This window comes from Saimiri boliviensis, chromosome 1 (assembly GCF_048565385.1).
Source record: "Saimiri boliviensis isolate mSaiBol1 chromosome 1, mSaiBol1.pri, whole genome shotgun sequence".
NCBI classification, from domain to species: domain Eukaryota; kingdom Metazoa; phylum Chordata; class Mammalia; order Primates; family Cebidae; genus Saimiri; species Saimiri boliviensis.
In genome coordinates, this window is record NC_133449.1 from 137,255,742 (window position 1) to 137,279,871 (window position 24,130).

General features: G+C 43.5%; 1 protein-coding gene across 3 annotated transcripts in view; it reads right to left on the bottom strand.

The window, feature by feature from the left end:
- WWOX (WW domain containing oxidoreductase) overlaps nt 1-24,130 on the bottom strand; it is a 1,146,684-nt gene that overhangs the window by 846,461 nt on the left and 276,093 nt on the right. For all 3 annotated transcript variants that reach the window (XM_039475359.2, XM_074404819.1, XM_074404815.1), the window contains exon 6: nt 2,955-3,043. In XM_039475359.2, coding sequence (XP_039331293.1) covers nt 2,955-3,043 — 89 coding nt within the window. The remainder of the gene's footprint in view (nt 1-2,954; nt 3,044-24,130) is intronic.

Consider the following 24,130-nt stretch of genomic DNA (forward strand, 5'->3'; position numbering starts at 1 on the left):
CATGCCTGTAATTTCAGCAGTTTGGGAGGCCGAGGTGCGCAAATCACTTGAGGTCAGGAGTTTGAGACCAGCCTGGCCAACATGGTGAAACCTCGTCTCTACAAAAAATACACAAAGTAGCTGCGTGTGGTGTAACCCCAGTTATTTTGGAGGCTGAGGCACGAGAATCACTTGAACCTGGGGGGCCAGAGGCTGCAGTGAGCCAAGATCATACCATTGCACTCCACCCTGGGCAACAGAGCAAGATCCTGTCTCAAAAAATAAATAAAGAAAATGAAGTAATAAAATAAAATAAAATGAAAGACAGTGTAGTATGGTGTTCAAGTTGGAGCCCCGGAGAGGCTAAAGCAGCCCCTCTGCCTAGATCCACATGCCTTGGATAAATTATGTATCCTCTCTAGACTCATTTACCTGATCTGTATAGTAGAGATATTAACAGCATCTACTCCAAAGGATTGCTTTGAGAATTGAATCAGAAGATACATGCAAAGTATTTTCCATAAATGTCCCATTACAAACCCTCAGTAAATGAGCTGCTACCTCTGCTGTCATTCTGGTCATTATTATTCCCTCCTTAAACAACCACAGACAGATGAGCTTGAGGAGTTGGCCATCTATAATTGCTGACAACTGAGGGGAAAGCTTGTGTGAGGTTACTGTGGCTTCTAGGGCCACCACTCTCTTCCCAGAGCCCAGAAGAATGCCTGCAGCTTTAGAGGGGCTCAAGAAACGTGTGTGAAGTGAACGAACAGGGGGATAAATGAATGAAGGCATCAGGGAATATAGGTCTTGGATGCTAGCTGTAGGCTGACTAGAAATGCCCTAACAGTTCTGACGAGGGACAGCAGCTACTAACAGCCCAGCACTGCAAAGGGCAACACAGGTGGGCCCTCTCAGCTCGGGCTGGCTAGGAGATGTCCTCTCACTGTTCCGACAAGTCAGCCTGGGGTGTGCACTGAGAGGATGGTGCAACTCTCACTACGACCCTGACTCGATGGCAGACCTCAAGGACTTAGGACACCTGCTTACTCCAGCAAGAGCCATCGAGAGTCAGCTTTTTTTTTTTTTTTTTTAAAAAGATGGAGTTTTGCTCTTATCACCCAGGCTGAAGTGCAATGGTTCAGCCTCGGCTCACGGCAACCGCCTAGGTTCAAGTGATTCTCCTGCCTCAGTCTCCCAAGTAGCTGGGATTACAGGCATGTGCCACCACGCCTGGCTAATTTTTATATTTTTAGTAGAGACGGGGTTTCGCCGTGTCGCCCAGGCTGGTCTTGAACTCCTGCCCTCAGATTATCTGCCTGCCTCTGCCTCTCCAAGTTCTGCGATTACAGGCATGAGCCACTGCGCCTGGCCCAGGGCAAACTTTTTAAGTCTAGTAAAGTAGAGTGACTGGGTGCAGTGGCTCACATCTGTAATCTCAGCACTTAGGGAGGTGGAGGCGGGTGGACCACCTGAGGAGAGGAGTTCAGAACCAGCCTGACCAATATGGAGAAACCCCAGCTCTATTAAAAATACAAAAATTGGCCAGGCATAAATTGTGGGCACCTTTATTCACAGCCACTCGAGAGGCCGGGGCAGGAGAATCGCTTGAGCCCAGGAGGCAGAGTTTGCAGTAAGCCAAGATCGCGCCACTGCACTCCATCCAGCCTGGGTGACCGAGCAAGACTCTCCAGGGTGGGGGATGGTGGAAAAACTAGAGTGAGAAATTCAAGGGGATACAAGAAGAACTGGATAGGAGACAGCATCGTGGGGTCAGCTCCCCACAGGGCCATCTGAATACGTAGTCTAAGATCCCTTCCCTCACACCCCTCATCTGCTTGGAACACTGAGGAACTCATGTTCCCACAGAGCCAAACCCAAAGGCAGCTTGTCATCTGTGAGAGTTTCCCACACTCCGTGGCCCTGGCACCTCTCATGTAATTACCTTATCCTTGGCACCACCTGGGCCATTATTAACTTAATCCTTGGGTTTGAATCAAGTCACTGAAAAAAATTAAATGAAGTTATTTATTAACGAAATTCAAACCTCTATGTTCAACGGGAAACCAGGATTGCTTGCCCTAAATATGAGAAAAAATAAACACTTAGAAACTAAGTATTGTAATTACTGCAGCTTGCCATGATCGCTCTCCTTTGCTCGGGGTTTGAGGGTTTTAGGCCTCCCGTCTATTTACGGTCGGTCGGTCGGTCGGTCTCTCTCTCTCTCTCTCTCTCTCTCTCTCTCTCTCTTTCTCTGCTCAGGGTTTCAGGATTTGAGGCCTCCCGTCTGTTTGTGGTCTCTCTCTCTCTCTCTCTCTCTCTGACCACCCCCTTCCGCATCTCCACTTCTCTCCACTCTCCCCTACAACTTTCTATGTTAGGAAGGGATGCTAGCGTGTGAAAGCCTCAAAATATGCTAGCCCCTATCTGAGGCTTCCTCCAACTGAAATTTCGAAAGACTGGAAAAAAAAAAAAAAAAAAAAAAAGGAATGTGAGTCCCTGTTTTTGAAACCACATCCACGTACCAAACCAAATCATCGAGGGCTTTGGAAACTGTAGGTTTCTTTGGAGTTTGGATTCTCAACATCCCACCCACACTAGATAACTGAGTTTACTTGTTACTGAACGCAATGAAGATATACTTTTCCTCGATTCTGAGACGTACTGCAAAAACCTTATAATCTGGATGCATCTTACCACTGCCTGGCTTTTATTAGCCACATTCACTAGAGCTTTACCGGCATCTTTTCTTTTTGTATCTGGGAAGCTGTTATTAGATTGATGACACATCTCATAATGAGGGTGACTGTGAGTCAAGAAAATACGGTTCACCCTAACAGGGCCAATATAAATGAGCCTCTGGTTTGGACGCCAAGCCAACACAACAGCCTCGCTTTCTCCCAGATGTGTTCATCTGATAAAGACATTACAATAGCAAGAAATGATGATCTATAACCCTCTGCTGGAACACTCACACATTCTTGGCCTTGAACGCCTCAGCAAAATGCTGCACGCTACGGAGCAGAGCGAGGTCCAGGGTCATTGCTTCTACCTTGGCTTTATGCTGGAATGAGAGAAAATAAAGAGAGATGATAAATAACAGCAAGTTTAGTTCATGGTTTCAAGTTACAGTAAATGTGTTATGGAACATGTCGGAATTCCCCTGTTTAATATTAGACACCCAGAGAGAATATAAATCATCGGAATGAATGGAAGAACAGGGCTTTTACTGCCAAGTTCGGGGAGGATGTGAGGCTGGGATTCTGCTAAACCTACAAGGTGGGGGATTTGCCGGCGGGGGTGGGGGGTGTTGTGCCGTGTTTCAGTCAACCGCACAAAAGGGGTTGCAAAGGGGCTTCGGGCTAACGTGGCCTCCTCTCCATCTGCATCCTGAAAAGCTGTAAGGACAGGGGAACACAGAACAGGGCCTGGATGATGCAAAGATGGAGAAAGGACAGTATCCTAATTTCAAAAGCTACCATCCAGGTTCTGAAATATCTCCACTAAACCTGCATCAAGAATCAAAGACAACTCCTTTACAGCAAGGACAAAAGCAGAAAGACTCGCTTATGCCAAAGGACTCCGACAGACCTAGATCCCAAAGAGAACCCTGGCTTAGACAACTATCTAAACAGGAGGAGCACATGCTGATGATAGGAATAATAATGGTCAGAACGGCTACTGGGTATTGAGAGCCAACCACGGGCTGGGCATTTGCAATACCATCTCACTTAAGGCTCATAACAACTCAAAACACAGTGTTTCCCCCCATTTGACGATGCAGCATCTCACAAGAGATCACAGGGGTAAGAAATTGGGGGCAAGAACTGACCCCCCAGGTCAATCTGACACAGAAGCCTAACTTCCCTCCTGGCAAAAAACCAGAACAGAGGATAGGATCTGAAGCAGTTGTGTTCCACCGGCCACGTTCTTTACGGCATCGTTCTAGGACAGGTCTCCGTGTTGCCCCTCCCACCTGCCTAATGTGTACAGGCCACTCCAAACTTTTAAATTGGGGTGCACTTCAGCGTGCAAGATTAAATACTATCCCTTCTTAGACCTAGCTCCTCAAAAAGACAAGAAGCCGAGAGCACGGGGCCACCTGCCTATTCAAATAAGAAGAGTCCCGTAAAACTGACTGTTGACTTGGGAATTCTAGTCTAGACTGTGAGGCCTAAGTAAGATTAAGGAGAATAACATGATATCTCTAAGGCAATGAAGAGGGATGCAAATGGCACTGCTGGGAACAGCCTCTTCCCTGAGTGTCCTGTCCAGGCAATGGAAAGGACAGGAGCTGGGCTGAGATGTTCAGTGTATCTGCAGCTGGCTTATCTTGGCCGCCAAGTCCTGGGCTCTAATCCAAGGCCTAAGCTTTGAGCAATAAACATCAGGCAGTGATGGCTAGGAAGCACACTCACTCTAGACCGTTTAACAGCGCCGAGCCTCAGTTTCCTAATCTGTAAAAAATGAGGATTAGTGATCTACTCATAGGTTTTAAGGATACAGGTTCATAAGCATCTAATATCCTGTCTGGAAAAGAAGGTATTTCATTAACTTAACTAGCAGAGAAGATGTCTCTTGTGCCCAAGTCTTGCCCGGATGTCACTTGACAATGAATGGTATTCAGTGTGGGTTACAGGCCAGCACAGTGGATACAGGGATGGCAATCATGTCCAAAGATGCTTCCTGAAGGCCACATCAGACCAGATTATTGAGGGACAGATCCTAAAGAATCCAAGTCATGTCTGGTAACTAAGCCCAGATTTAAGGAAAGGTGGTAGAAAGTGATTTCATTAAATCCCCAAACCCCAACAGCACATCCGTGGCAGAGGCAAACTGGCCAACAGAGATTTAAATTCCTGGTCTTGGGTAGCAGCGGCAGATGCCCAAACGTGCAGATTTTGGAAGGAGGAGGAGAAACATTAACCTCACCCAGGAAAAGGGGAAAATGCCAACATGTGGGTTGTTAGTTTCCTAAGTTCAGGGAATAATAGAGCTGAAGGGTATGCTATAAGGTGAGGCCGCATCACTCCTTATAAATAATAATTATTATTTTTTGAAACAGTCTTGCTCTGTCGCCAGGCTGGAATGCAGTGGCGCGATCTCGGCTCACTGCAACCTCCACCTCCCGGATTCAAGAGATTTTTCCGCCTCAGCCTCCCAAGTAGCTGGGACCACAGGTGTGTGCCACCACGCCCAGCTAATTTTTTTGTATTTTTAGTAGAGACGGGGTTTCACCATGTTGGCCAGGATGGTCTCGATCTCCTGACCTGGTGATCCACCCGCCTCAGCGTCCCAGAGTGCTGGGATTACAGACATGAGCCACCGTGCCTGGCCTATATTATTATTATTTGTTTTTGGTGATAGAATTTATTAAGCTTCTCACATGTGATAGCACAGAGTTTTAATTGCATCCAAAGTACTAACAAAAGCTCTAGCAGTCAAGAATGGCAGCATGTTATTTTAAAACAATCGACACTTGAGGTTTTTAAAATTTGGTTTTCATAAGGTAATTTATACTGAAGTAAATCTAACCATTTTTTCTAAAAATGCTTTACGTCACGTCAAGCTCACTCCAAGTAGGTAATGGCTAACATTGCAGGTGGAACCCATTTTTGAGGGGTAAATGGCCGACTGTTAGGTGAGGACAAGAGAGTCAATCTGCCAAGGTGAGTCTCTTCCGCTATAAGGAAGGAGACTGCCACCATGAACAGTAAAGGCACCTGAGTGAAGTCACACCCTGTGCGAGGTATAGACCTCCAGATGAGGAGCAGAACCCGACAAGCTGAGTCACTGGTGCTTATTCAAGGATTAAAAATCTTTTCCATGTGTAATACATGTCAGTGTCCCAGAGATGCTCATGCCTCATCAACACAACCACTTAACTGGGCATTCAGAGTCAGCAAGCAAAGTGACTTTTCATCATTCCAAGTCCTCTGCTCCCTACCTCCTTTTACTCGGAGCATGACACTCACTGCCACAGTGCAGAATCTTACAGAAATGTGAATGGATCACAAGGGGAAAGGCAGCCATTCATTGTATTGCAGAGGGGGTGGTAAAGAAACTGTTCTGTTCAGCAAAGTCCCCAGTGGAAACGCCATGGGACATGCAAGCTGCATATAAAAATGCATGTCCATTTCCTCCATAAAACAGGAAGAACATTCCCAGATGGTGACCCCAAAGCAGTATTTCAACAGAAATGATAGCACGGCGCATATGTTCTTCTATATAAGTAACTTACAACTCGTCAGTTTTCTTCCCCTTCCCTTCAAAATAAAGAACAGAGCTGCCACTACCAGTAAGAACCAAATCAGAACATATACCTCTAAGGGAAAAAGGGGTCACAAGCCATCAAGTAGTTCAACAGACTAATCCACAAGCTGTGGGTTACTAGGCTCCTGGGGGTAGTGACTCAAGTCCACACGCTAATATTCAGGTAATTCTCTTGCCCTAGGTATCAGGTTTCCCATTTCTGCTATGAATCCTGAGCAATGGAGAGAAACTGGAGGCAATACAGGAAGTCCAGGGGATGGAAAATGCAGCTTTTAAATTAGGGTGTGTTTATGTGTTTACATGTGTGTTAGGGGGTTTGCACTTTTGATTGTCTAACTTAGAAGCTTTACAGACATGTTTGTAGTGGGACACGCTCTAAGTAAGAAGGTAAGGGCTGACAGATTGCAAACAGAACCCATTTTTGAAGGGTGAAGTGCTGATTGTTAGGTGAAGACAACACACGCCATCCACCAAGGTGAGATTTCCTGCCAGGTCTGGCAGTGAATCTGCAACTGACTACAGTTCACTTTCTTGGTTTAACTCATGATATTTTTGTTGTTAACTTTCATCTGAAACTAATTAGAGCTTCACAAAACATGGCCAAACAGGGATACAGAACACCGCTATCCCCATCATCCAGCTTCCCCCATATATGCATCCTACATACAGACAGTGCGTTAGCCAAAGCTCGAGATCAACATCAGCACGACACAATTCACTAGACCACAGTCATTACTGGGCTGGCACCTGCTGTGCTTTGACTCTGTGTTTCCACTCAGATCTGGTGTTAAACTGTAATCCCCAGTGTTGGAGGTGGGGCCTGATGGCAGGTAACTGGATCATGGGGCTGGTGAAAAACAGTTTAGCACCACCATCCCCCTAGTGCTGTCTTCTGACAGAGGTGGCCTGAGGGCTCTTTTTTTTTTTTTTTTTTTTTTTTGAGACGGAGTCTCGCTGTGTTGCCAGGCTGGAGTGCAGTGGTGTTATCTCGGTTCACTGCAACCCCCACCTCCCAGGTTCAAGCGATTCTCCTGCCTCAGCCTCCTGAGCAGCTGGGACTACAGGCATGCACCACCACGCCCAGCTAATTTTTGTATTTTTAATAGAGACGGGGTTTTCACCATGTTAGCCAGAATGGTTTGATCTCTTGACCTTGTGATCTGCCCATCTAGACCTCCCAAAGTGCTGGGATTACAGGCATGAGGCACCATGCCCAGCTGAAATCTGCTTTTTAAAAACAGTGTAGCACCTCCCCTCTCTCTTCCTCCTGCTCCCACTCAGTAAGATGTACCTGATTCCCCTTCACCTGCTATGATTGGAAGCTTTCTGAGGCCTGCCTAGAAGCAGAAGCCTGCACAGCCCAAAGAACCATAAGCCAATTAAAACTGTTATTTTGGTAAATTATACATTCTCAGGTATGTTTATATAGCAGTGTGAGAACAAACTAATACAAGTTGAGATGCGTTTATTTTCTTTTTTGCTGTATTTTTGTGCATAATTCTATGACATTTTATCACGTGTATGGATTCATATAACCATCACCACATTCAAGACACAGAACTGTACCATCACCACTAATCAAACCATGACTTTTATTTACAAGTGTTAGAATTAGCACAACCCATCTAGAACATGAAAAGTTCAGGCCTTATTTGGCCAAAGCCTGCTCTCTGCATTGACAAACCAACAAAACCCCCTTTAGTACATCAGAGTGGCCAATAAGGTGCAGTCTGATTGCCTTAGCGAGGCTCACAAGATCCTCTGCACCAATCAGGATGTGCTTCAGTAAGGAACAACCCTCAAATCTCCATGACTGAAAACAACCCGGAATTGACTTGCCCATATTTCACACCCATTGCAGGTCAGCAGGCCCAGCTCATCATGGCCAGCCAGCGCCCAGATGGATGGAGCCTCTGTTGTCTTTAACACTGCCAGCCTCTATGGCATGTGGAAGGGAATGTGGTGAGCTGCACGTGGCATCTCAAAGGCTTCCACTTAGCAGTGACAGATGTCACGTCTGCTCACATTTCATTAACAAAGCCATGTGGCTGTGTCTAGCTTCTAGAAGGTGCAACATGCCATGTGTTCAGAAAGAAGAGAAAGAAAAACAGAGAGTGAGGAACAAGAATAATTAGCTCAGTCCATGACGTGGTCCCTGGCTACCTCTCTGGGCTTGTTTCCGGTCACCTCGTATTTCACACTCACATCCATTATAGAAAAAGGTCACTAAGACACATGAATATGGGCCATATAAAAAAAGCATCTAAAATCCCATTGGCTGGGCATAGTGGTGTGCACCTGCTACTCAGGAGGCTGAGACAAGAGGCCCACTTGAATCTGGGAGGTCGAGGCTGCAGTGAGACGTTATCACACCACTGCACTCCAGCCTAGGCAACAGAGCAAGACTGTGAGAGTGAAAAGGAAAAAGAACTCTCACCATCGCAAAACAAACTGCTAGCCTTCCATGTATCTCTCCTTCCCTTTCTACCTGTGTGTCGATCCAACTATCTTCCCATCTACCTATCCATTCATCCATCCATCCATCCAATCATCTACCCTCCCACGTTTATTTAACAGTAAGAGGTTCATACCGAGATCACTTCATCTTGAAATGCTGTAAAACGGCTCTCAGAATTTGCCTTCCCCAAATCCTCATTCTTCCTCCTGATCACACCAGCATAAGCTCATCTCAGGCAAAACAGAAATGCTAATCTATTTTAAATTACATATACAGACTCTACTATCATTTTAAAACAGAGCCAGACAGGTGGCATCCCACACGTGAAGCATCAGGCAACTTCTAGGTACCTCAGAGGCCCACCCACTTCTGACACCCAGGGCTCAGCCAGAAAGACACAATCAAACAACCCAGGTACAGGTCTCCCATTTCCCTCGGATACAGGGGCACTCATCGGTAGCACGGTTCACTGACACCTTCAATACCAGTCTTCTTGATCTAGTCTTTATTAACTTCTAAGACCTATCTTAGTGACTCAAGCCCCGGTAAGTGTAGAATCAAAGGGGTTTCCTGTTATGCAACAGTGATCTCTAGTATCATTTTTTGACTATAAATTAGCCATGTGTGACTCTGATGCGATACTACGGGAATCCAAAGAAACCATATGGGTGGGGGTGGTATTTAAACAGAGAAATGGGGAGATACTATCATCTGCAGCTAAGACACCAGAGCCAGGCTGCCCTGGAACCACAGCCCAGCATGGCCAAGGCACTGGCAATGTGACTTCAGGGAAGCTATTTGGATGTTCTGGGCTTCAGCTGCCTTAGTTATGAATGAGCCTAACAGAATTGCCTTGTATGGTTAACAGTGAGGATTACATATCGTGTGTATAAAGTATGAGCCACAAAATGGGCTCTCAATATATGCTGCTAACATTATTTTGAAGGTGACTGCCAAAATGTGATGCCCACTGTTTTCTAATAATGCCTATTAGTAACTGCGGGTCTCCCTTGTTGTTGTTTTTTTCGTGGGGTGGTTAGGGGCTGGACAAATTACAGTTTCTTGTATATTTAGTTTGTTCCTCCATCAAGTTGAGAATAACAGCACCTGCCTTATTGAGAAGTGAGGTAATATATGTAAAGCACTTGGAGCAGAACATGACACCTGATCAGTAGTTTATAACTCTAGATCCTAATTATGATCGCGTACTGTTTTGTTACTGTCGTGATCGTACAGCGTGGAGGTGACCTTATCCGTGAAGAGTGCAATGCTGCACTCTTCACCACTGGGCCTCAATGGGTCCTCGCGGACCAATAAAAGCGATCTCAAAACAATGACCATGTGAGTCCTTGCACCCAGGCAGTTATACATCCCTACAGCAACCTAGCAGGTACAGTCATGATCATCCACCTCTTCACAGATGGAGAAGCTGACATTCAAAAGGAACATGGACAGCTTCACCCAGATATTAACTGCAGAGCCATGATCCACACCAACGGAGACTTCAATCACTGTTCTATATTCCATTACGTCCACACAAGGTACCTGTCCGCTCATCTCCCATAACCCTCCTTGCCCCTTAGAATCCCTCACAGCGGCTAAGACGAAGACCAGGGGAAACCATCAGATCCATAACTGCCTCATGCTGTCCTGACCTTGGTAACCCACAGCCCGGGTTCGCTTCTCCCATCTCCCTTGGATACAGGGGCATTCATCGGTAGCACGGTTCACTGACACCGTCAATACACCAAGTCCCAAATAAAGGAGACAACATTTATAAGAGTAAATTCATTTATTCATTAACACTGCCTCTAAAGGTAAATGCATCACCCACAGATTAAATCTCTTTTTTCTTTTTTCTTCTCCATCACTGCAACACTTCAAAGGGAACATCTCATAGCTACGTCACGCTCACAAACAATGGGAGGAGAAGAAACATCTCAAGGCAGTAGGCCTTTAGAACATAGGATAGGAGTAGTCCAGTGACGAAACATAGTTTTCAAAGCAACAAACTATTACCTTAAAATCTTTGTTAATTGTAATCTGCCTAAGATAAGCTGGGAGGATACTGACGAGTTCTCTCTCCTATCCGATTTCTTGCCACAGTGAACCAAAATAGTTGGTTGCAGCCCAAGCTGTTGGGTCTTAGGGAGCATGCTTCAAAAATACTCCCATCTGGTGCACATGGGCCTTGCCTTCTCTACTTATCTCCCACAAAAGAATCCTTGGCACACACTTTCCGCACATCTAGCAGCACGAAGCAGCAGCTGTTTGTTATACTGTGTTGAAAGCATCATCACTAAGGGGGTCAACAACAGGAACGCTTCGGTACGGTGCCTGGAGGTGGAAGAAGCCCAGATGCTCTAAATGGAAGTGCTGAGCGTGGCCTCCATTATACCCAGAGGAAATGCTCTTTTAGCTGGGGGACTTGTCACATGCAACGGCGGAGGCCAGGGTTCCTGTTTACAGGAAATTAGCTATTCTGTGATCTCACCTCGAGGTACCGATTGACGCTGATTGGATGGCTATATATCTACCCCTCCCTGACACATACAGAAAAACTTATTTCTGGAATCACATTTTAAAAGCTCTCATTTGCATATATCTATTGATCATAAAAGCAACAAAAATAATAAACACCTATGACACGCTTGTTTTCTTTTAACAGGAAATACCTTTTGAAGCATCTATAATTTTCCCATTTTACAGATGAGGAAACAGAGGCTGATAGACGTGAAAGTGACAAAGTGAGTAAGACGCAGATCCGTGTTTCCAGCGGAGACGCAGCCAGTTCCAATGCTCATGCCAGCACAAGACGGCCACACCGTGCTGTACCCGCCCTCACATTCCTCAAAACCTCACACCGGAAAGCGCCGAAGAAATTAACATCATCTATATATTCTTATTTGTGTCTATTTTATATCATATTTATTTTACCCACTTAGAATTTACAAGAGAAGTGTTACTGCTGCAAGAGAAAATGTAACCACGGCAATAATCTACATTCAGAGCTTACTGCTAATGGCATCCTGCAAATTCTAATCCAATGGGCCTTAATTGCATTATGCTGGTGTCTCTCACCCTTCCACTTTACATGTTCTCGTGCTGATTTTATGTTCTAAAACCTTAAATAGGAGTTGTCACATTTACAACAGCAAGAGACACTAGTGTTGAGCACAGTATTGACATGGTATTATTCACTGAATTACAATGGAGATCCAACTAAACTGGTTTAATAAATCATCAATATCATCTGTGGGACTTCGTAACACTAATTTTTCTAGTATTATTTAGCTGACGGTAATGGTGGCGATGGATGGCGCCATCTACGCTGGAAAATGCATGAGGACACAGTTGCTTTATTGACTAGTGATTCTTTTACCTTAGTCAAACCCAAATCAGCATCATGTGTCAGCACAATGGGGACTTTACCAATCTGTGCCAAGCCTAGAGATAAAAAGTCGTCCCTTATAAATGTTCTTTCTGATAGGATTTGCAGGAAAAGGGAGAATTCGAGAGTCGTTTCCCTGGCTCAACACATTTTATCAGACACTTTGCTTTTTTCTTTTCTCTTTTTTTTTTTCTAAGATGGCATTTCACTCTTGTTGCCCAGGCTGCAGTGCAATGGTGTGATCTCGGCTCACCACAACCTCCACCATCCAGGTTCAAGCGATTCTCCTGCCTCCGCCTCCTGAGTAGCTGGAATTATGGGCATGCACCACCACACCTGGCTAATTTTGTATTTTTAGTAGAGCTGGGGTTTCTCCACTTTGGTCAGGCTGGTCTCAAACTCCCAACCTCAGGTGATCTGCCCACCTCGGTCTCCCAAAGTGCTGGGATTACAGGTGTGAGCCACCGCACCTGACCCCACTTCGTTTTTAAGAGGCAAACACATTTGGAAAGGATTCCTCATTTTAAAATACAGAACCACACCAAAAATGATCCCCACCAAAGCCCTGGATTTCCTTTACTTTTTCTTTCCTTCGGAAGTCTTGAAGAACAGAGGCTCAGTCTGCCGTTCCTCACCTTCAAATTAACCATCCATTATCAACCTTCACTGCAGGCCCCCCTCCTCTGCTCCAGTTCCCCTTCCGACGTCCCTCTGCCAAAATACACAAACATCCCTAATAAGAAAATCGTGACAACTCTTCCCTCATTATATACAGGCCAAAATTTGTGCTTTGTGTTGCTGGAACTCAATTTATAAAATAACCGTGTCAATATCTATAGGTAATTGTAAGTCTATTCAAGGAGAAATTGCACCAGATAACAGCTTATTTAATTTGGTGGATGAGTTACGTGCCATGGAAAGCAAAACTATTAAAACTGCTTATACAGTAATTGGCAATATTTTGCAATCCGGATAAAAAATGCTTATCTTGCCAGAAACTAACAAGGGAGTAAAAAAATTCCAAAACCTTCCAATTTCCCTCGATGCAATATATTCACTTTGCAGCTTAAAAACAGTTTAAGGAAGGACAGTGAATGACACGGGAGGTTGGCAGCCAACATGATTGTGCATTTATGCCTTGCTATTGAAGAAAGAGCCCTTTTTCATAGTGAATTTTTCATTCTAATGTAAGTGATGATTTACGTTAACTATAGGTAAAGCGTGGTTACATTTTCCTGAAGGATTGCAGGCAAGTAAAGACGAGTACAATAAGTTGAAGCATAAAAGCTTTCTCTGTCATAATATTTATTATAATGGCATATAAAATAGCTGAAATAAATAATAGATGACTAAAGGTAAATTCATATGATAAAGAATCCTTCAGCAGACACCATTACTTTTGACTGCTCTAGTTTTATACACAGTTGAAGACTCTTAATAAACATGCCCTGTATCTTATGTAAGTACTGAAAACCTCAGAGATGTGCTTAAAAGGCAACACACTGGACATCAGCTAATTTACTACATAATTACATTCTCAACAGCAACGGTCTGTGTATTTTGAATGTTTACTAGCTGTGTTCTTAATGAAGCTTGTTAAGCATTGGAACTCCCCACTTTGGGGAAGTCAGTGATAAAAGAAGAATCAGTGCCCCCCACCTCCTTGATTCAGAAAGAAATGTGTAGCTCCAGACACGGAGATTTGGAACCCGGTGATCACTGCAAGTCAGCAGTGTTTAAATTGAACAAAAAGACCAAAACAAGATTTGTGTTCTGGTCTAAAGGATTTTTACATTCCACACCGAGGACTTGTGAAGTCTGAATGATCCTCAAATGGAGGAAGATGGCCTTGGTTCCAGCTGTTCGAAGGGAGTGAACTACATCCTGATAGCCCAGTGTGAGCACAGTCGGCTCTGGCTCTCCATCACGGGCCATCTAACCGCCAGCGGACATCTGCTGATGTCTGCAGACATCTCTGCTTGTTGCAACTTCTTGGAAAGTAACCTGGCAGCTAGGCGGCAGGCCAGGGATGCTACTCGACATCTTACAGTGCGCAGGACAGCCCCCAGAGCAAACAATTCTCTGTCCCCAAATATCAATAGTACTGAGGTTTTCTGCCTGTGTGTGGCCATAGGCACTTCGGTTCATCCTAAGTGATCTTCATCTATTTACACTTAACGTTAGTTGTAAAAAATAAAACTGGTTTGGCCATGCCCGACAGCTCAGGCCTGTAATCCCAGCACTCTGGGAAGCTGAGGCAGACAGATCATGAGGTCAGGAGTTCAAGACCAACCTCTCCAAAATGGTGAAATCCCGTCTCTACTAAAAAATAAAAAAATTAGCTGGGCATGATGGCACGTGCCTGTAATTCCAGCTACCCGGGAGGCCAAGGCAGGAGAATTGCTTGAATCGGGACCCGGGAAGCATAAGTTTCAGTGAGCCGAGATCACACCACTGCACTGCAGCCTGGGCTACAGAGCAAGACTCTGTCTCAAAAAAGACGAAAAAGAAAAAAATAATAAAATAAAACTGGTTCATTAAAGTACAAATAATACATAAGTGGATAACGTATAAAGCGAAAACATCACCTGAGTCCTACTGCCCCAAGATAAGAAAAGTGACACTCTGGTTCAAATCCTTCCAGAGTGTATTTTCTACACATGTAAAAACATTGTGTGACTTTTCCTAAAAACACAGTATTGTATTTCACATGTTGCTTCGCAATCCAGTTTTCCTCAATAATACATCACGGAATATATCTAAACAGAGCTCTATGCCCATTCTTTTTAACCAGTATGTGCAGCCCACTATAAGAATGTTCAATCATTTATTAAAAATCACCGCACATAGTTCACTAGGTTTGGGAACATTTTACTTACATTCTCTACACCTGAGCTTCCTTATTTAAGTCCGTGAAAATTGCTAGATAATATCTACATGAAGCGGCCGGGCGTGGTGGCTCACGCCTGTAATCCCAGCACTTTGGGAGGCCCAGGAAGGTGGATCATTGCAAGTCACGAGTTCAAGACCAGCCTGGCCAAGATGGTGAAATCCCATCTCTACAAAAACACAAAAATTAGCTGGCCATGGTGACAGGTCCTATGCCAGCTAATTGGAAGGCTGAAGCAGAAGAATCACTTGAATCCAGGAGGCAGAGGTTGCAGTGAGCCACCATCATGCCACTGCACTCTAGCCTGGATGACAGAGCAAAACTCCGTCTGAAAAAACAATAAAAAATAAAATAAAATCCTATAAACGTTACTCATTGTTTCTGTTGTAATTATTATTTTATGTTGTTTCCAGGTGGGTTTTTTGTTTGTTTTGTTTGCTACTGAAAGGAATGCTTCGATTCATATACTTAGCAAAATATAATCTTCTTTTGTAACATTAATTCCTGGAAGTAGAATCATTATGTCAAGAGATAACCACATTTTAAATTTTGATGGATTTTACTGAGTGTCCTCCAAAAAGGTTACAACAATTTCCATTCCCAAGAACCCTGCAGCAGACTATGAAAGAAAAGCAAAACAACAAATAATTCACATTGACATTTACAGTAAATTAAAACGTACAGTTTCATATCTATGTCTCTAGTACCTGATGCACAGTGAATAGCACTGAGAAAATTTTTGGGACAGGCTTTAATTTGGAAAATAAATGAGTGGCTATATAACATACGATCAAACACGAGGAAAAGCCATAAGGAGAAATAAAAGTAAGCTAGTCATATTGGCAGCAACAATATTCCATAAGCTATTTGGAAATCCAGACATCTCTCCTGGATCTTCAGGCCGTCTGGTGGAACAATCATACTTGAAAATGAATCGAAGGAGGAACTGGCCTCTCGGAAGCTGGCCACACTGCACGTGACGGAAATGTGTTCGGAATGCAGAGTATGCAGTAAACATGTAACAGTATCATTACGCTTGAGAAACGACCACAACAGTTATTTTTAATTCATAGATGAATCTAAAGAGAGAACTCTGTCAGAGGATCTGCAGGAGCAAAGCAGGATGTTTAATGGATACACTAGAAAATATTCTTTAATGTGTCTCAGAAAAAAATAAGGTTTCCTGCTTACAATGGTATCTGCAGATATGGGTTCCCACCATAATACGTGTAAGGACAGGAAAAGTAGCCACACACAGCGGCTCATAACTGTAATCCCAGTACTTTGGGAGGCTGAGGTAGGCAGATCACCTGAGGTCAGGAGTTCGAGACCAGCCTGGATAACATAGTGAAACCCTCGTCTCTATTAAAAATTTAAAAAATTTTAAAAATTAGCTGAGTGTAGTGGCACATGCCTGTAATCCCAGCTATTCTGGAGGCTGAGGCCCGAGAATCATTTGGACCCGGAATGTGGAGGTAGCAGTGAGCCAAGATTATGCCACTGTACTCCAGCCTGGGTGACAAAGGGAAACTCTGGCTCAAAAAAAAAAAAAAAAAAAAAAAAAGAGAGAGAGAGAGAAAAAGGTGAGGACTCAAAATACCGTAAACATAAAAACAGCCATCACAGTCAAGTTATAGCCAAATTATGTGCATCATTTGGTGTAGCTACAGGACCAAATAAATCACACTCGAAAATGAATTGAAGGAACTGCAGTTCAAGTAACAAGTGAAAAACAACAGTAACAAGTGAAATTTGTTTTATAGGAGAAAGGATTTCACTGAGCTATTAAATCATGCATGGTCTGGCTTTGTTGATTAGAATGACAGTCGTTAACGTTACATGCTAAGAAAAAATTGAGACGTGTATTAGACTTTCAAGAGTAACAGACAGAGACAGAAGAAAAGGGAAAGACAGAAAGGAACGAAGAAAAGAATCATTAGCTTCCAAATGAGCAACAGGGAGGAGAAATGATGTATATCATCATTCAGATAAAAAGAAATTTGATCAATCCAAAAATATGCCTCGTGGCCGGGCACAATGGCTCACGCCTATAATCCCCACATTTTAGGAGGCCGAGGCGGGTGGATCACTTGATGTCAGGAGTTCGAGACCAGCCTGGCCAACACAGTGAAACCCCATCTCTACTAAAAATACAAATATTAGCCAGGTCTGGTGGCAAGCGCTTGTAATGCCAGCTACTCGGGAGGCTGAGGCAGGATTGCTTCAATTCAGGAGGCAGATTCAGCTGAGATCACGCCACTACACTCCAGCCTCGGCGACAGTGAGACTCTGTATCAAAAAATACACATATATATGCCAAGAAAAAATGTAAAATATTAAGAAAAGCTTGACAGTGAAGAAATACAAAATTTATTTCAAATTTATCAGTAATCATAAGAAACATGAATCAACTTAAATTCACACATTAAAAGGCAGAAACCAACAGACTAGAACTTAAAAAATAGTTCTGTGATGTATGAAAAAGATACGCTGCAGACAGAAAGAACCAGCTGTCCCTCAGAATAGTTCTCCCCTTTCCATAGTATGCGCAAAGAGGTTGACTAGACAGAAAGCCACATTTCCTGACCTACACTGCATTGAACTGAGATATTTACGTTTCCACTAACGGTCACTAAGCAGAAGAGAAGTAACTCCTGGGCTGTTTCTCATATGAATTGGGTTCCCCATACTTCCACCTTCCATGAGATAAACTTAAGTTATAGTGAGTTCCCAGGGGACAGTACAGCAACTAAATGAAATGAGCTTGGGTATCTTACTCACCAAATAGGCAAAGCCACCTGTCAGTAAGAGATACCCATGCAGACCGTGTCTTTACAATGGAAGAGATTTGGTAAATCTACTCTGCCATAACTCAGAAGATAGATCTAGTAACTACTGAGTCTGAAGCTCTAGGGAAGAGCCAGGATGTCAGTGTGTGCTGGCTGCTCCATGCTGCTTTTACTAAGATATTACAAGAAAGAGATGTGCTTTTGAAAAAAGCATTGTCCAGTATGCAAGCAGAAATGAAAGTTAGGACATTACGGAGCTGAAAAAGTCAATCGAGTCTGGAGTCCAAAGAGCATAAAATAAGCCTGCAAAAGTCTTTGAGAGAAAATAGCCCATCACAACTTCTGAGTTAATTCAAATAATTCAGCCCAGGAGCATTTGTCAGATTAATGATGCTACTTTTCAAACCAAGCTTGTTATTCCAGACAGCCTCATGGTAGTTGCCACTGAGTTTAGAGAGAGGCATGATGATAAATCAGAAAAATAAAGCAACTTCAGCTTCATGTCTAGGATAGACTGGTGGGGGTACTACTCAGGAATTAACTAGAAACAAATGTATTTGATGTATCTGAATCCAGTAAGATTATTAAAAAATTAAAGGCCGGGCACGGTGGCTCACGACTGTAATCCCAGCACTTTGGGAGACTGAGGTGGGTGGCTAACAAGGTCAGGAGTTCAAGACCAGCACGGGCAACATGGTAAAACCCTGTCTCTACAAAAGATACATAAAGTTAGCTGGGCGTGGTGGTGCGTGCCTGTAATCCCAGCTACTCGGCACGTCGTTGGTGGGGTGGTACTGAGGCAAGAGAATCCTTTGAAACTGGGAAGCAGAACAGAGGTTGCAGATCATGCAACCATGCATGCCATTGCACTCCAACCTGGGCCACCAGGCGAAACTCCATCTCAAAAAAAAAAAAAAAAAAAGACTATTAAGAAATTATATGGTGAAAAAAAATCAATCTGACCTTAAAAGCCTATAACTGCTACAAACAAACTGAGCCTCAACCACGCAGCAGAAGGAAGTGGGCTGATAGCTGCTAATGCCCCTAAGGAGAGTAACCCTACTCTAGATCCAGGTCAGATGGGACCACGGAGAATAATGGACAGGGTACTTCCCTCCAGACAGCAGATTTAAGACCTGGATAAAGAACGCTCTCTTACCACAAGGTTCTTTACCTGCCCAGCAAGATGCTATCATTGACTGTCATGGAGCCGCAGGTTTCTCATTCTTTTCTTTTGAAAATGGTGATTTTGCTGCCAATAAGCTATCTCTACACCACCTTTTATTGCACAGGGCAGTGGTGGGGATCAAGGCACAAATAGGCTGCCTTTTTGAATGCCACAGGGCCATAAGGAACCACATTTAAGCAGGAAGGAGACCCTAGAATTTGCACAGAATTAAAGAATTAAACAGGATTTTGAGACCCTGCCTTTGGAAGAAAAGTGAATGTGTTCTCTGTGTGAGAATAAGGAAGCAAACCGTATTCGGGGTCCAGATGTAAGGACTGTACAGAGACTACCAGACGTTCCCAAGATTCCTGTGCCTTCGTTTCCAGGATACTCAACTACAGTCATTGCCCAGTCTCCTTCACAATCAGGCATAGCTGTGAAACTCAGAGGTGGCCAGTGGAATATAAATCTAAGTGAGATACACCTCTTCAAGGCCTAGCCCATACAACACCCACACACATCATCTCCCACATGATCATGTCTACTTCCAGTACCAATTCAGAGCCCAATAAGCACTGTTACAGAAGCTGGAAATAAATTACCGTTTTGTTAAGCTATTGAAGCATCGGAAAATATTTGTCCTAGCAGCTATCCTTGCCTACCTAACACACACGATTAAAACAGAAATATCAAAAGGTTAAAAGAGTTTTGTAAAAGAAAAATATCAGAAAATTTTTGAAAGCAGAGCAGCTAGTATGGCAAAAATTACCATAAATAAAAGTGAAATTTTAGGCAAAAAAAATAACCAACCAAACACTACAGATAATATGAATAATGCATGAACCTGCATGTTCCAAATAACACAGCCATAAACAGAAAGAATAGGTGGATTGAACAATCTTAGTGGAAGAGCTTAACTACTTATAATAGAAATAAGTAAAGTGGACAAAACAGAATATTTAGATTGAATGGGCAAAAAAAAAAAATCAATGAAAGACTATAAATCATGTAAAAGAGCTACAGAATACTATACATAAAAATATGCATGCTTTTCAATCACATATTCCTGAAATTAACCATGAGCCAGATCACAGAGGCAATTTCAACATACTTCAAATTCCGGCCATCACAAAGATCACGTTTTTTTTTTAAACTGTGATGTAGTTAACCTAGAAATTGAAAATAAATGGTTTTCATCTAAAAATGAAAAAGTTAAACCTATTTTGCAGAGAGTCAGAACTAGAAAGTAGAAGCAGAGAAAATTTTAGAACAAAAATGTCACATTCAACTGAAACTTGCAAAACAGTGACACCGAGTAACTGTGGATATCAACTGAGTAACTCATATACTCGAGAAAAATTACCTGGGCATATCGAAGGTCACGTCACACACTCTAATCATTAGTGTAAATGCTAATTAAAGGATGAAGAACAGCAAATAAAAAAGTGAGAATAAAAGCAAGCGATAACAAAAGAAAGGACAAAGGAAAAAAGAAAAAATCACAACAAAGTCTCAGAGCAAGCCGACCTCTTAACATTCTCTGTTTCAGGAAACAACTTGTTAGAAATATTGGCCATCTTCCAATTTATGTGCATCTCAATGAAACAGAAATACAAAACAAAAACAAAACAAAAAAAGAGGCTGAGAAAAATCAGAAGGGGGTTAACAATGGATTACTCCCCACCTAAAATAAAGAAGTTTCAAGTTTAAAAGTTTATAGAGGAATCACTTCTCAGCCTTTTGGCTAAGATCAAGTGTAAAAGTTTACAGAGGAACTAAAACTCACAGAACATTGGCAGATGGTAAAGACCAGAATTCATCTCAAGGAAAATAATCAGTTATAAGGAAGGGAAACTTAAATGTTTCTCCCTGAATATGGAGAAAGACAAAAGATAGACATAATAATAAGATTAAAAAATAGAAGCAGGGCGCGGTGGCTCAAGCCTGTAATCCCAGCACTTTGGGAGGCCGAGACGGGTGGATCACGAGGTCAAGAGATCGAGACCATCCTGGTCAACAAGGTGAAACCCCGTCTCTACTAAAAAATACAAAAAATTAGCTGGGCATGGTGGTGCGTGCCTGTAATCCCAGCTACTCAGGAGGCTGAGGCAGGAGAATTGCTTGAACCCAGGAGGCGGAGGTTGCGGTGAGCCGAGATTGCGCCATTGCACTCCAGCCTGGGTAACAAGAGCGAAACTCCGTCTCCAAAAAAATAAATAAATAAATAAATAAATAAATAAATAAAGAGGACAGAATCCACAATTTTATTATAATAATTACAGATATACTTCAAAAACAGGCCAGAATAGGAATGGAAACATTTAAAATGATGTTAAAGAAATCATTGTAGATAGCATTGACATCCCCAGCATACCTCTTTCTCTTATTTCTCTTCTTTTTCCTTTTCCCAGTGTAAACGGTATTTTCAACTTGATGTTGATCCAGTTACCAATATTAATGATGGCCAATTCCTACACAGTCCTTACTATGTTCTGAGCTCTGCTCCAACAACATTTGTATATGAATTCACCCATTCAACAGCTCTGAGGCAGGTAGTAACACCATTCCATCTTGCTAAGCAGGGAACTGAGGCTGAGATGAGTTAACTTGCCCAAGATCATAAAGACAGTAAGTTTTGGAGCAAAGATAAGCACTCAGATTGTCTGGCACCTAGATCCATGCTTTTTTTCTTGAGAGACCGTGCTCTGTCCCTCAGGCTAGAGTGCAGTGGTGTGATCTGGGCTGGCTGCAACCTCCAGCTCCAAAGTTTAAGCGATTCTCATGCCTCAGCCTCCCAAGTAGCTGGGACTACAGACACGTGCCACCACGCCTGGCTAATTTTTCTATTTTTAGGAGAGACGGGGTTTCGCCATGTTAGCCAGGCTGGTCTCAAACTCCTGGCCTCATGTGATCCACCCAACTCAGTCTCCCAAAGTGCTGGGAGTACAGGCGTGAGCCACTGTGCCCGGCCTCATGGTCTCCACTACGGTACTGAGCCGCCTCTATCACTCCTACATAAAAGACCAGCACCATACACATCACTATACACATCCGTATCCACAAGCAACGTATTTGTTGGCTTTTAGCAATTGTGTTTAATTGGATTTCTGATGGTGCTTATTAATCCTTCCCCAGAGAGAAACGTTTCTGGAGAAACTGGTCCACAACATGTATGTAATGAAAATGTTTGCCTCCTTGAGCTTTGCTCGGAAATTAACGAGAAATCAGTCCAGCCCGCCAATACGGTAGTAGGTCCATTTGCGTGGCCAGCACGGGCCGGATGAGCTGACCCTCCTTCTCTGTTGTGCCTGTGATACCCACCCCTGCCAGCTGCTGTGATACCCACCCCTGCCAGCTGCTGTGCACCCCTTCATTCTGAACCTATTTTGGTTCTTCTCTTTACGCTTTGGAGTGAGACTTCCAGTAACTTAGTCAAGACAGCTAAATGGAAATCTTTTTCTGACTCTGTTTTCCACCGTTTTTTCCTGTTACTTCACACTTAAAAGATACCTCTGAGTATGAAAGGTGTGGGTTTCAGTGTATTCACGGCAATATTATTCACCGTCTGTTGGAACTTACTGTGACAGAGGAAAAATCGGAACTCACTGTGTAAACGCAGAATAATGTCTAGCACACAGTAAGTCACGAGCAAATGTTAGCTGTGATATTTCTAATTTTCCATATTAGTGGTGAGTTTTCTTTTAATGTGCATGTATCACAAGTTCAATGAGAAAACCAACTCTTCAGAAAAGAAAAAGGATAGAGGAAGCAAGAAGTGAGAAAGAGAAGAGGATTGGGAGGGGATGAGAGGAGAAGAAAGAAAGAGAGAGAGACGGAGCCTGAGAAATGCAGAGAAAGGCAGGCAGGGTGTCCATGAGGAGAAGCGGAGAGCAGCTGACACTTCCAGGAGACACAGAGCAGTGTCTGGATGTCCAGTCCTGTCAGGGCACACGTGCAGCCAGCTGGTTGGGGCAACAGCACAGGGCCACGTTTGAATCTGGCTGGCTCTGTAGTCTCTTTTCCTGTGGCCAAATGGCACAAATGAACCGCGTTGGGCAATTTTGCTAAAGGCCAGCTAAGTTACAGACTGCGTGTATTGCAAAGAGCATCCTAGGTAACCATAGAGTGGGGAGGGACAGGGAGGGGACGCCACCCTACAAATGTCCATCAGAAGCCACTTCACGATGGAATGCATGTGAAAGCAGCTTGGCCTCAGTGCACGCTCTCCCTGCCTCTTCAGTGTTTATACACAGCATCTTCCCCGTTCTCCCTGGCTTACAAATATAGATGTTCTCTGTGGGAAGAGCTTCTAGCATCTGCAGTGCAATCAGGCGATCCAGAGCTTTCACCACCTTAAAAAGAGGCTTTGGTATATTTGGTACATCGAGAAAACTAAAGTACAGCACTGACTTTAAGAGGCCACGCTTCTTTCCGGGGTATCAGGTCTACACAGCATCACCCAGAAGGGGATGTGGGGGAATTGTGGCTGAGAGCCACCTGTTCCAGTTAACCTAAGCATCACCTGTCATCACTCATGTAGGACCTACCACATTCTTCTCTGTATAAATTTTATAACACCCATTTCACTCATGGTAAAGACTTTTGAGAACCTACCCTTTGTTCACGAAAGAGGAGATTACAGACGCGGCCGTATTTTACCCTACTGAGCCCTTTCTAAGCTGACACAATTACTTCTAGCTTACAAATCAAGCAAAGGCTGAAAAATCATGCAAAATCTGCTCCAAAGTTGTAATTAGAAGTTGGCAGAACTGGGATGGTAGTTTGCCCTCCACGGTGAAAAGTCAATCCTGCTGGCAAAACAGAACGGCTGTCTCCACGCCACAACCTCCCCCCTAGCCCGGAAATTATCCCTGAGCCAGGAGATTATGAAGGAGCCACATCCATAAATACTGTACTTATAAAAATGTTGTTTTGTCCATGAAATCAAAGCCTTTTACACCTTTTTTCTGTTTTATTCCCAGGGGTGTCCAATCTTTTGGCTTTCCTGGGTGACACTGGAAAATAATTATCCTGGGCCGCACATCAAATAGTAATACACTAACCCTAATGATAGCTGATGCGCTAAAATAAACGCAAAAAAAAATCTCATCATGTTTTAAGCAAGTTTATTAATTTGTGTTGGGCCACATTCAAAGCTGTCCTGGACCACAGGTGCCCACAG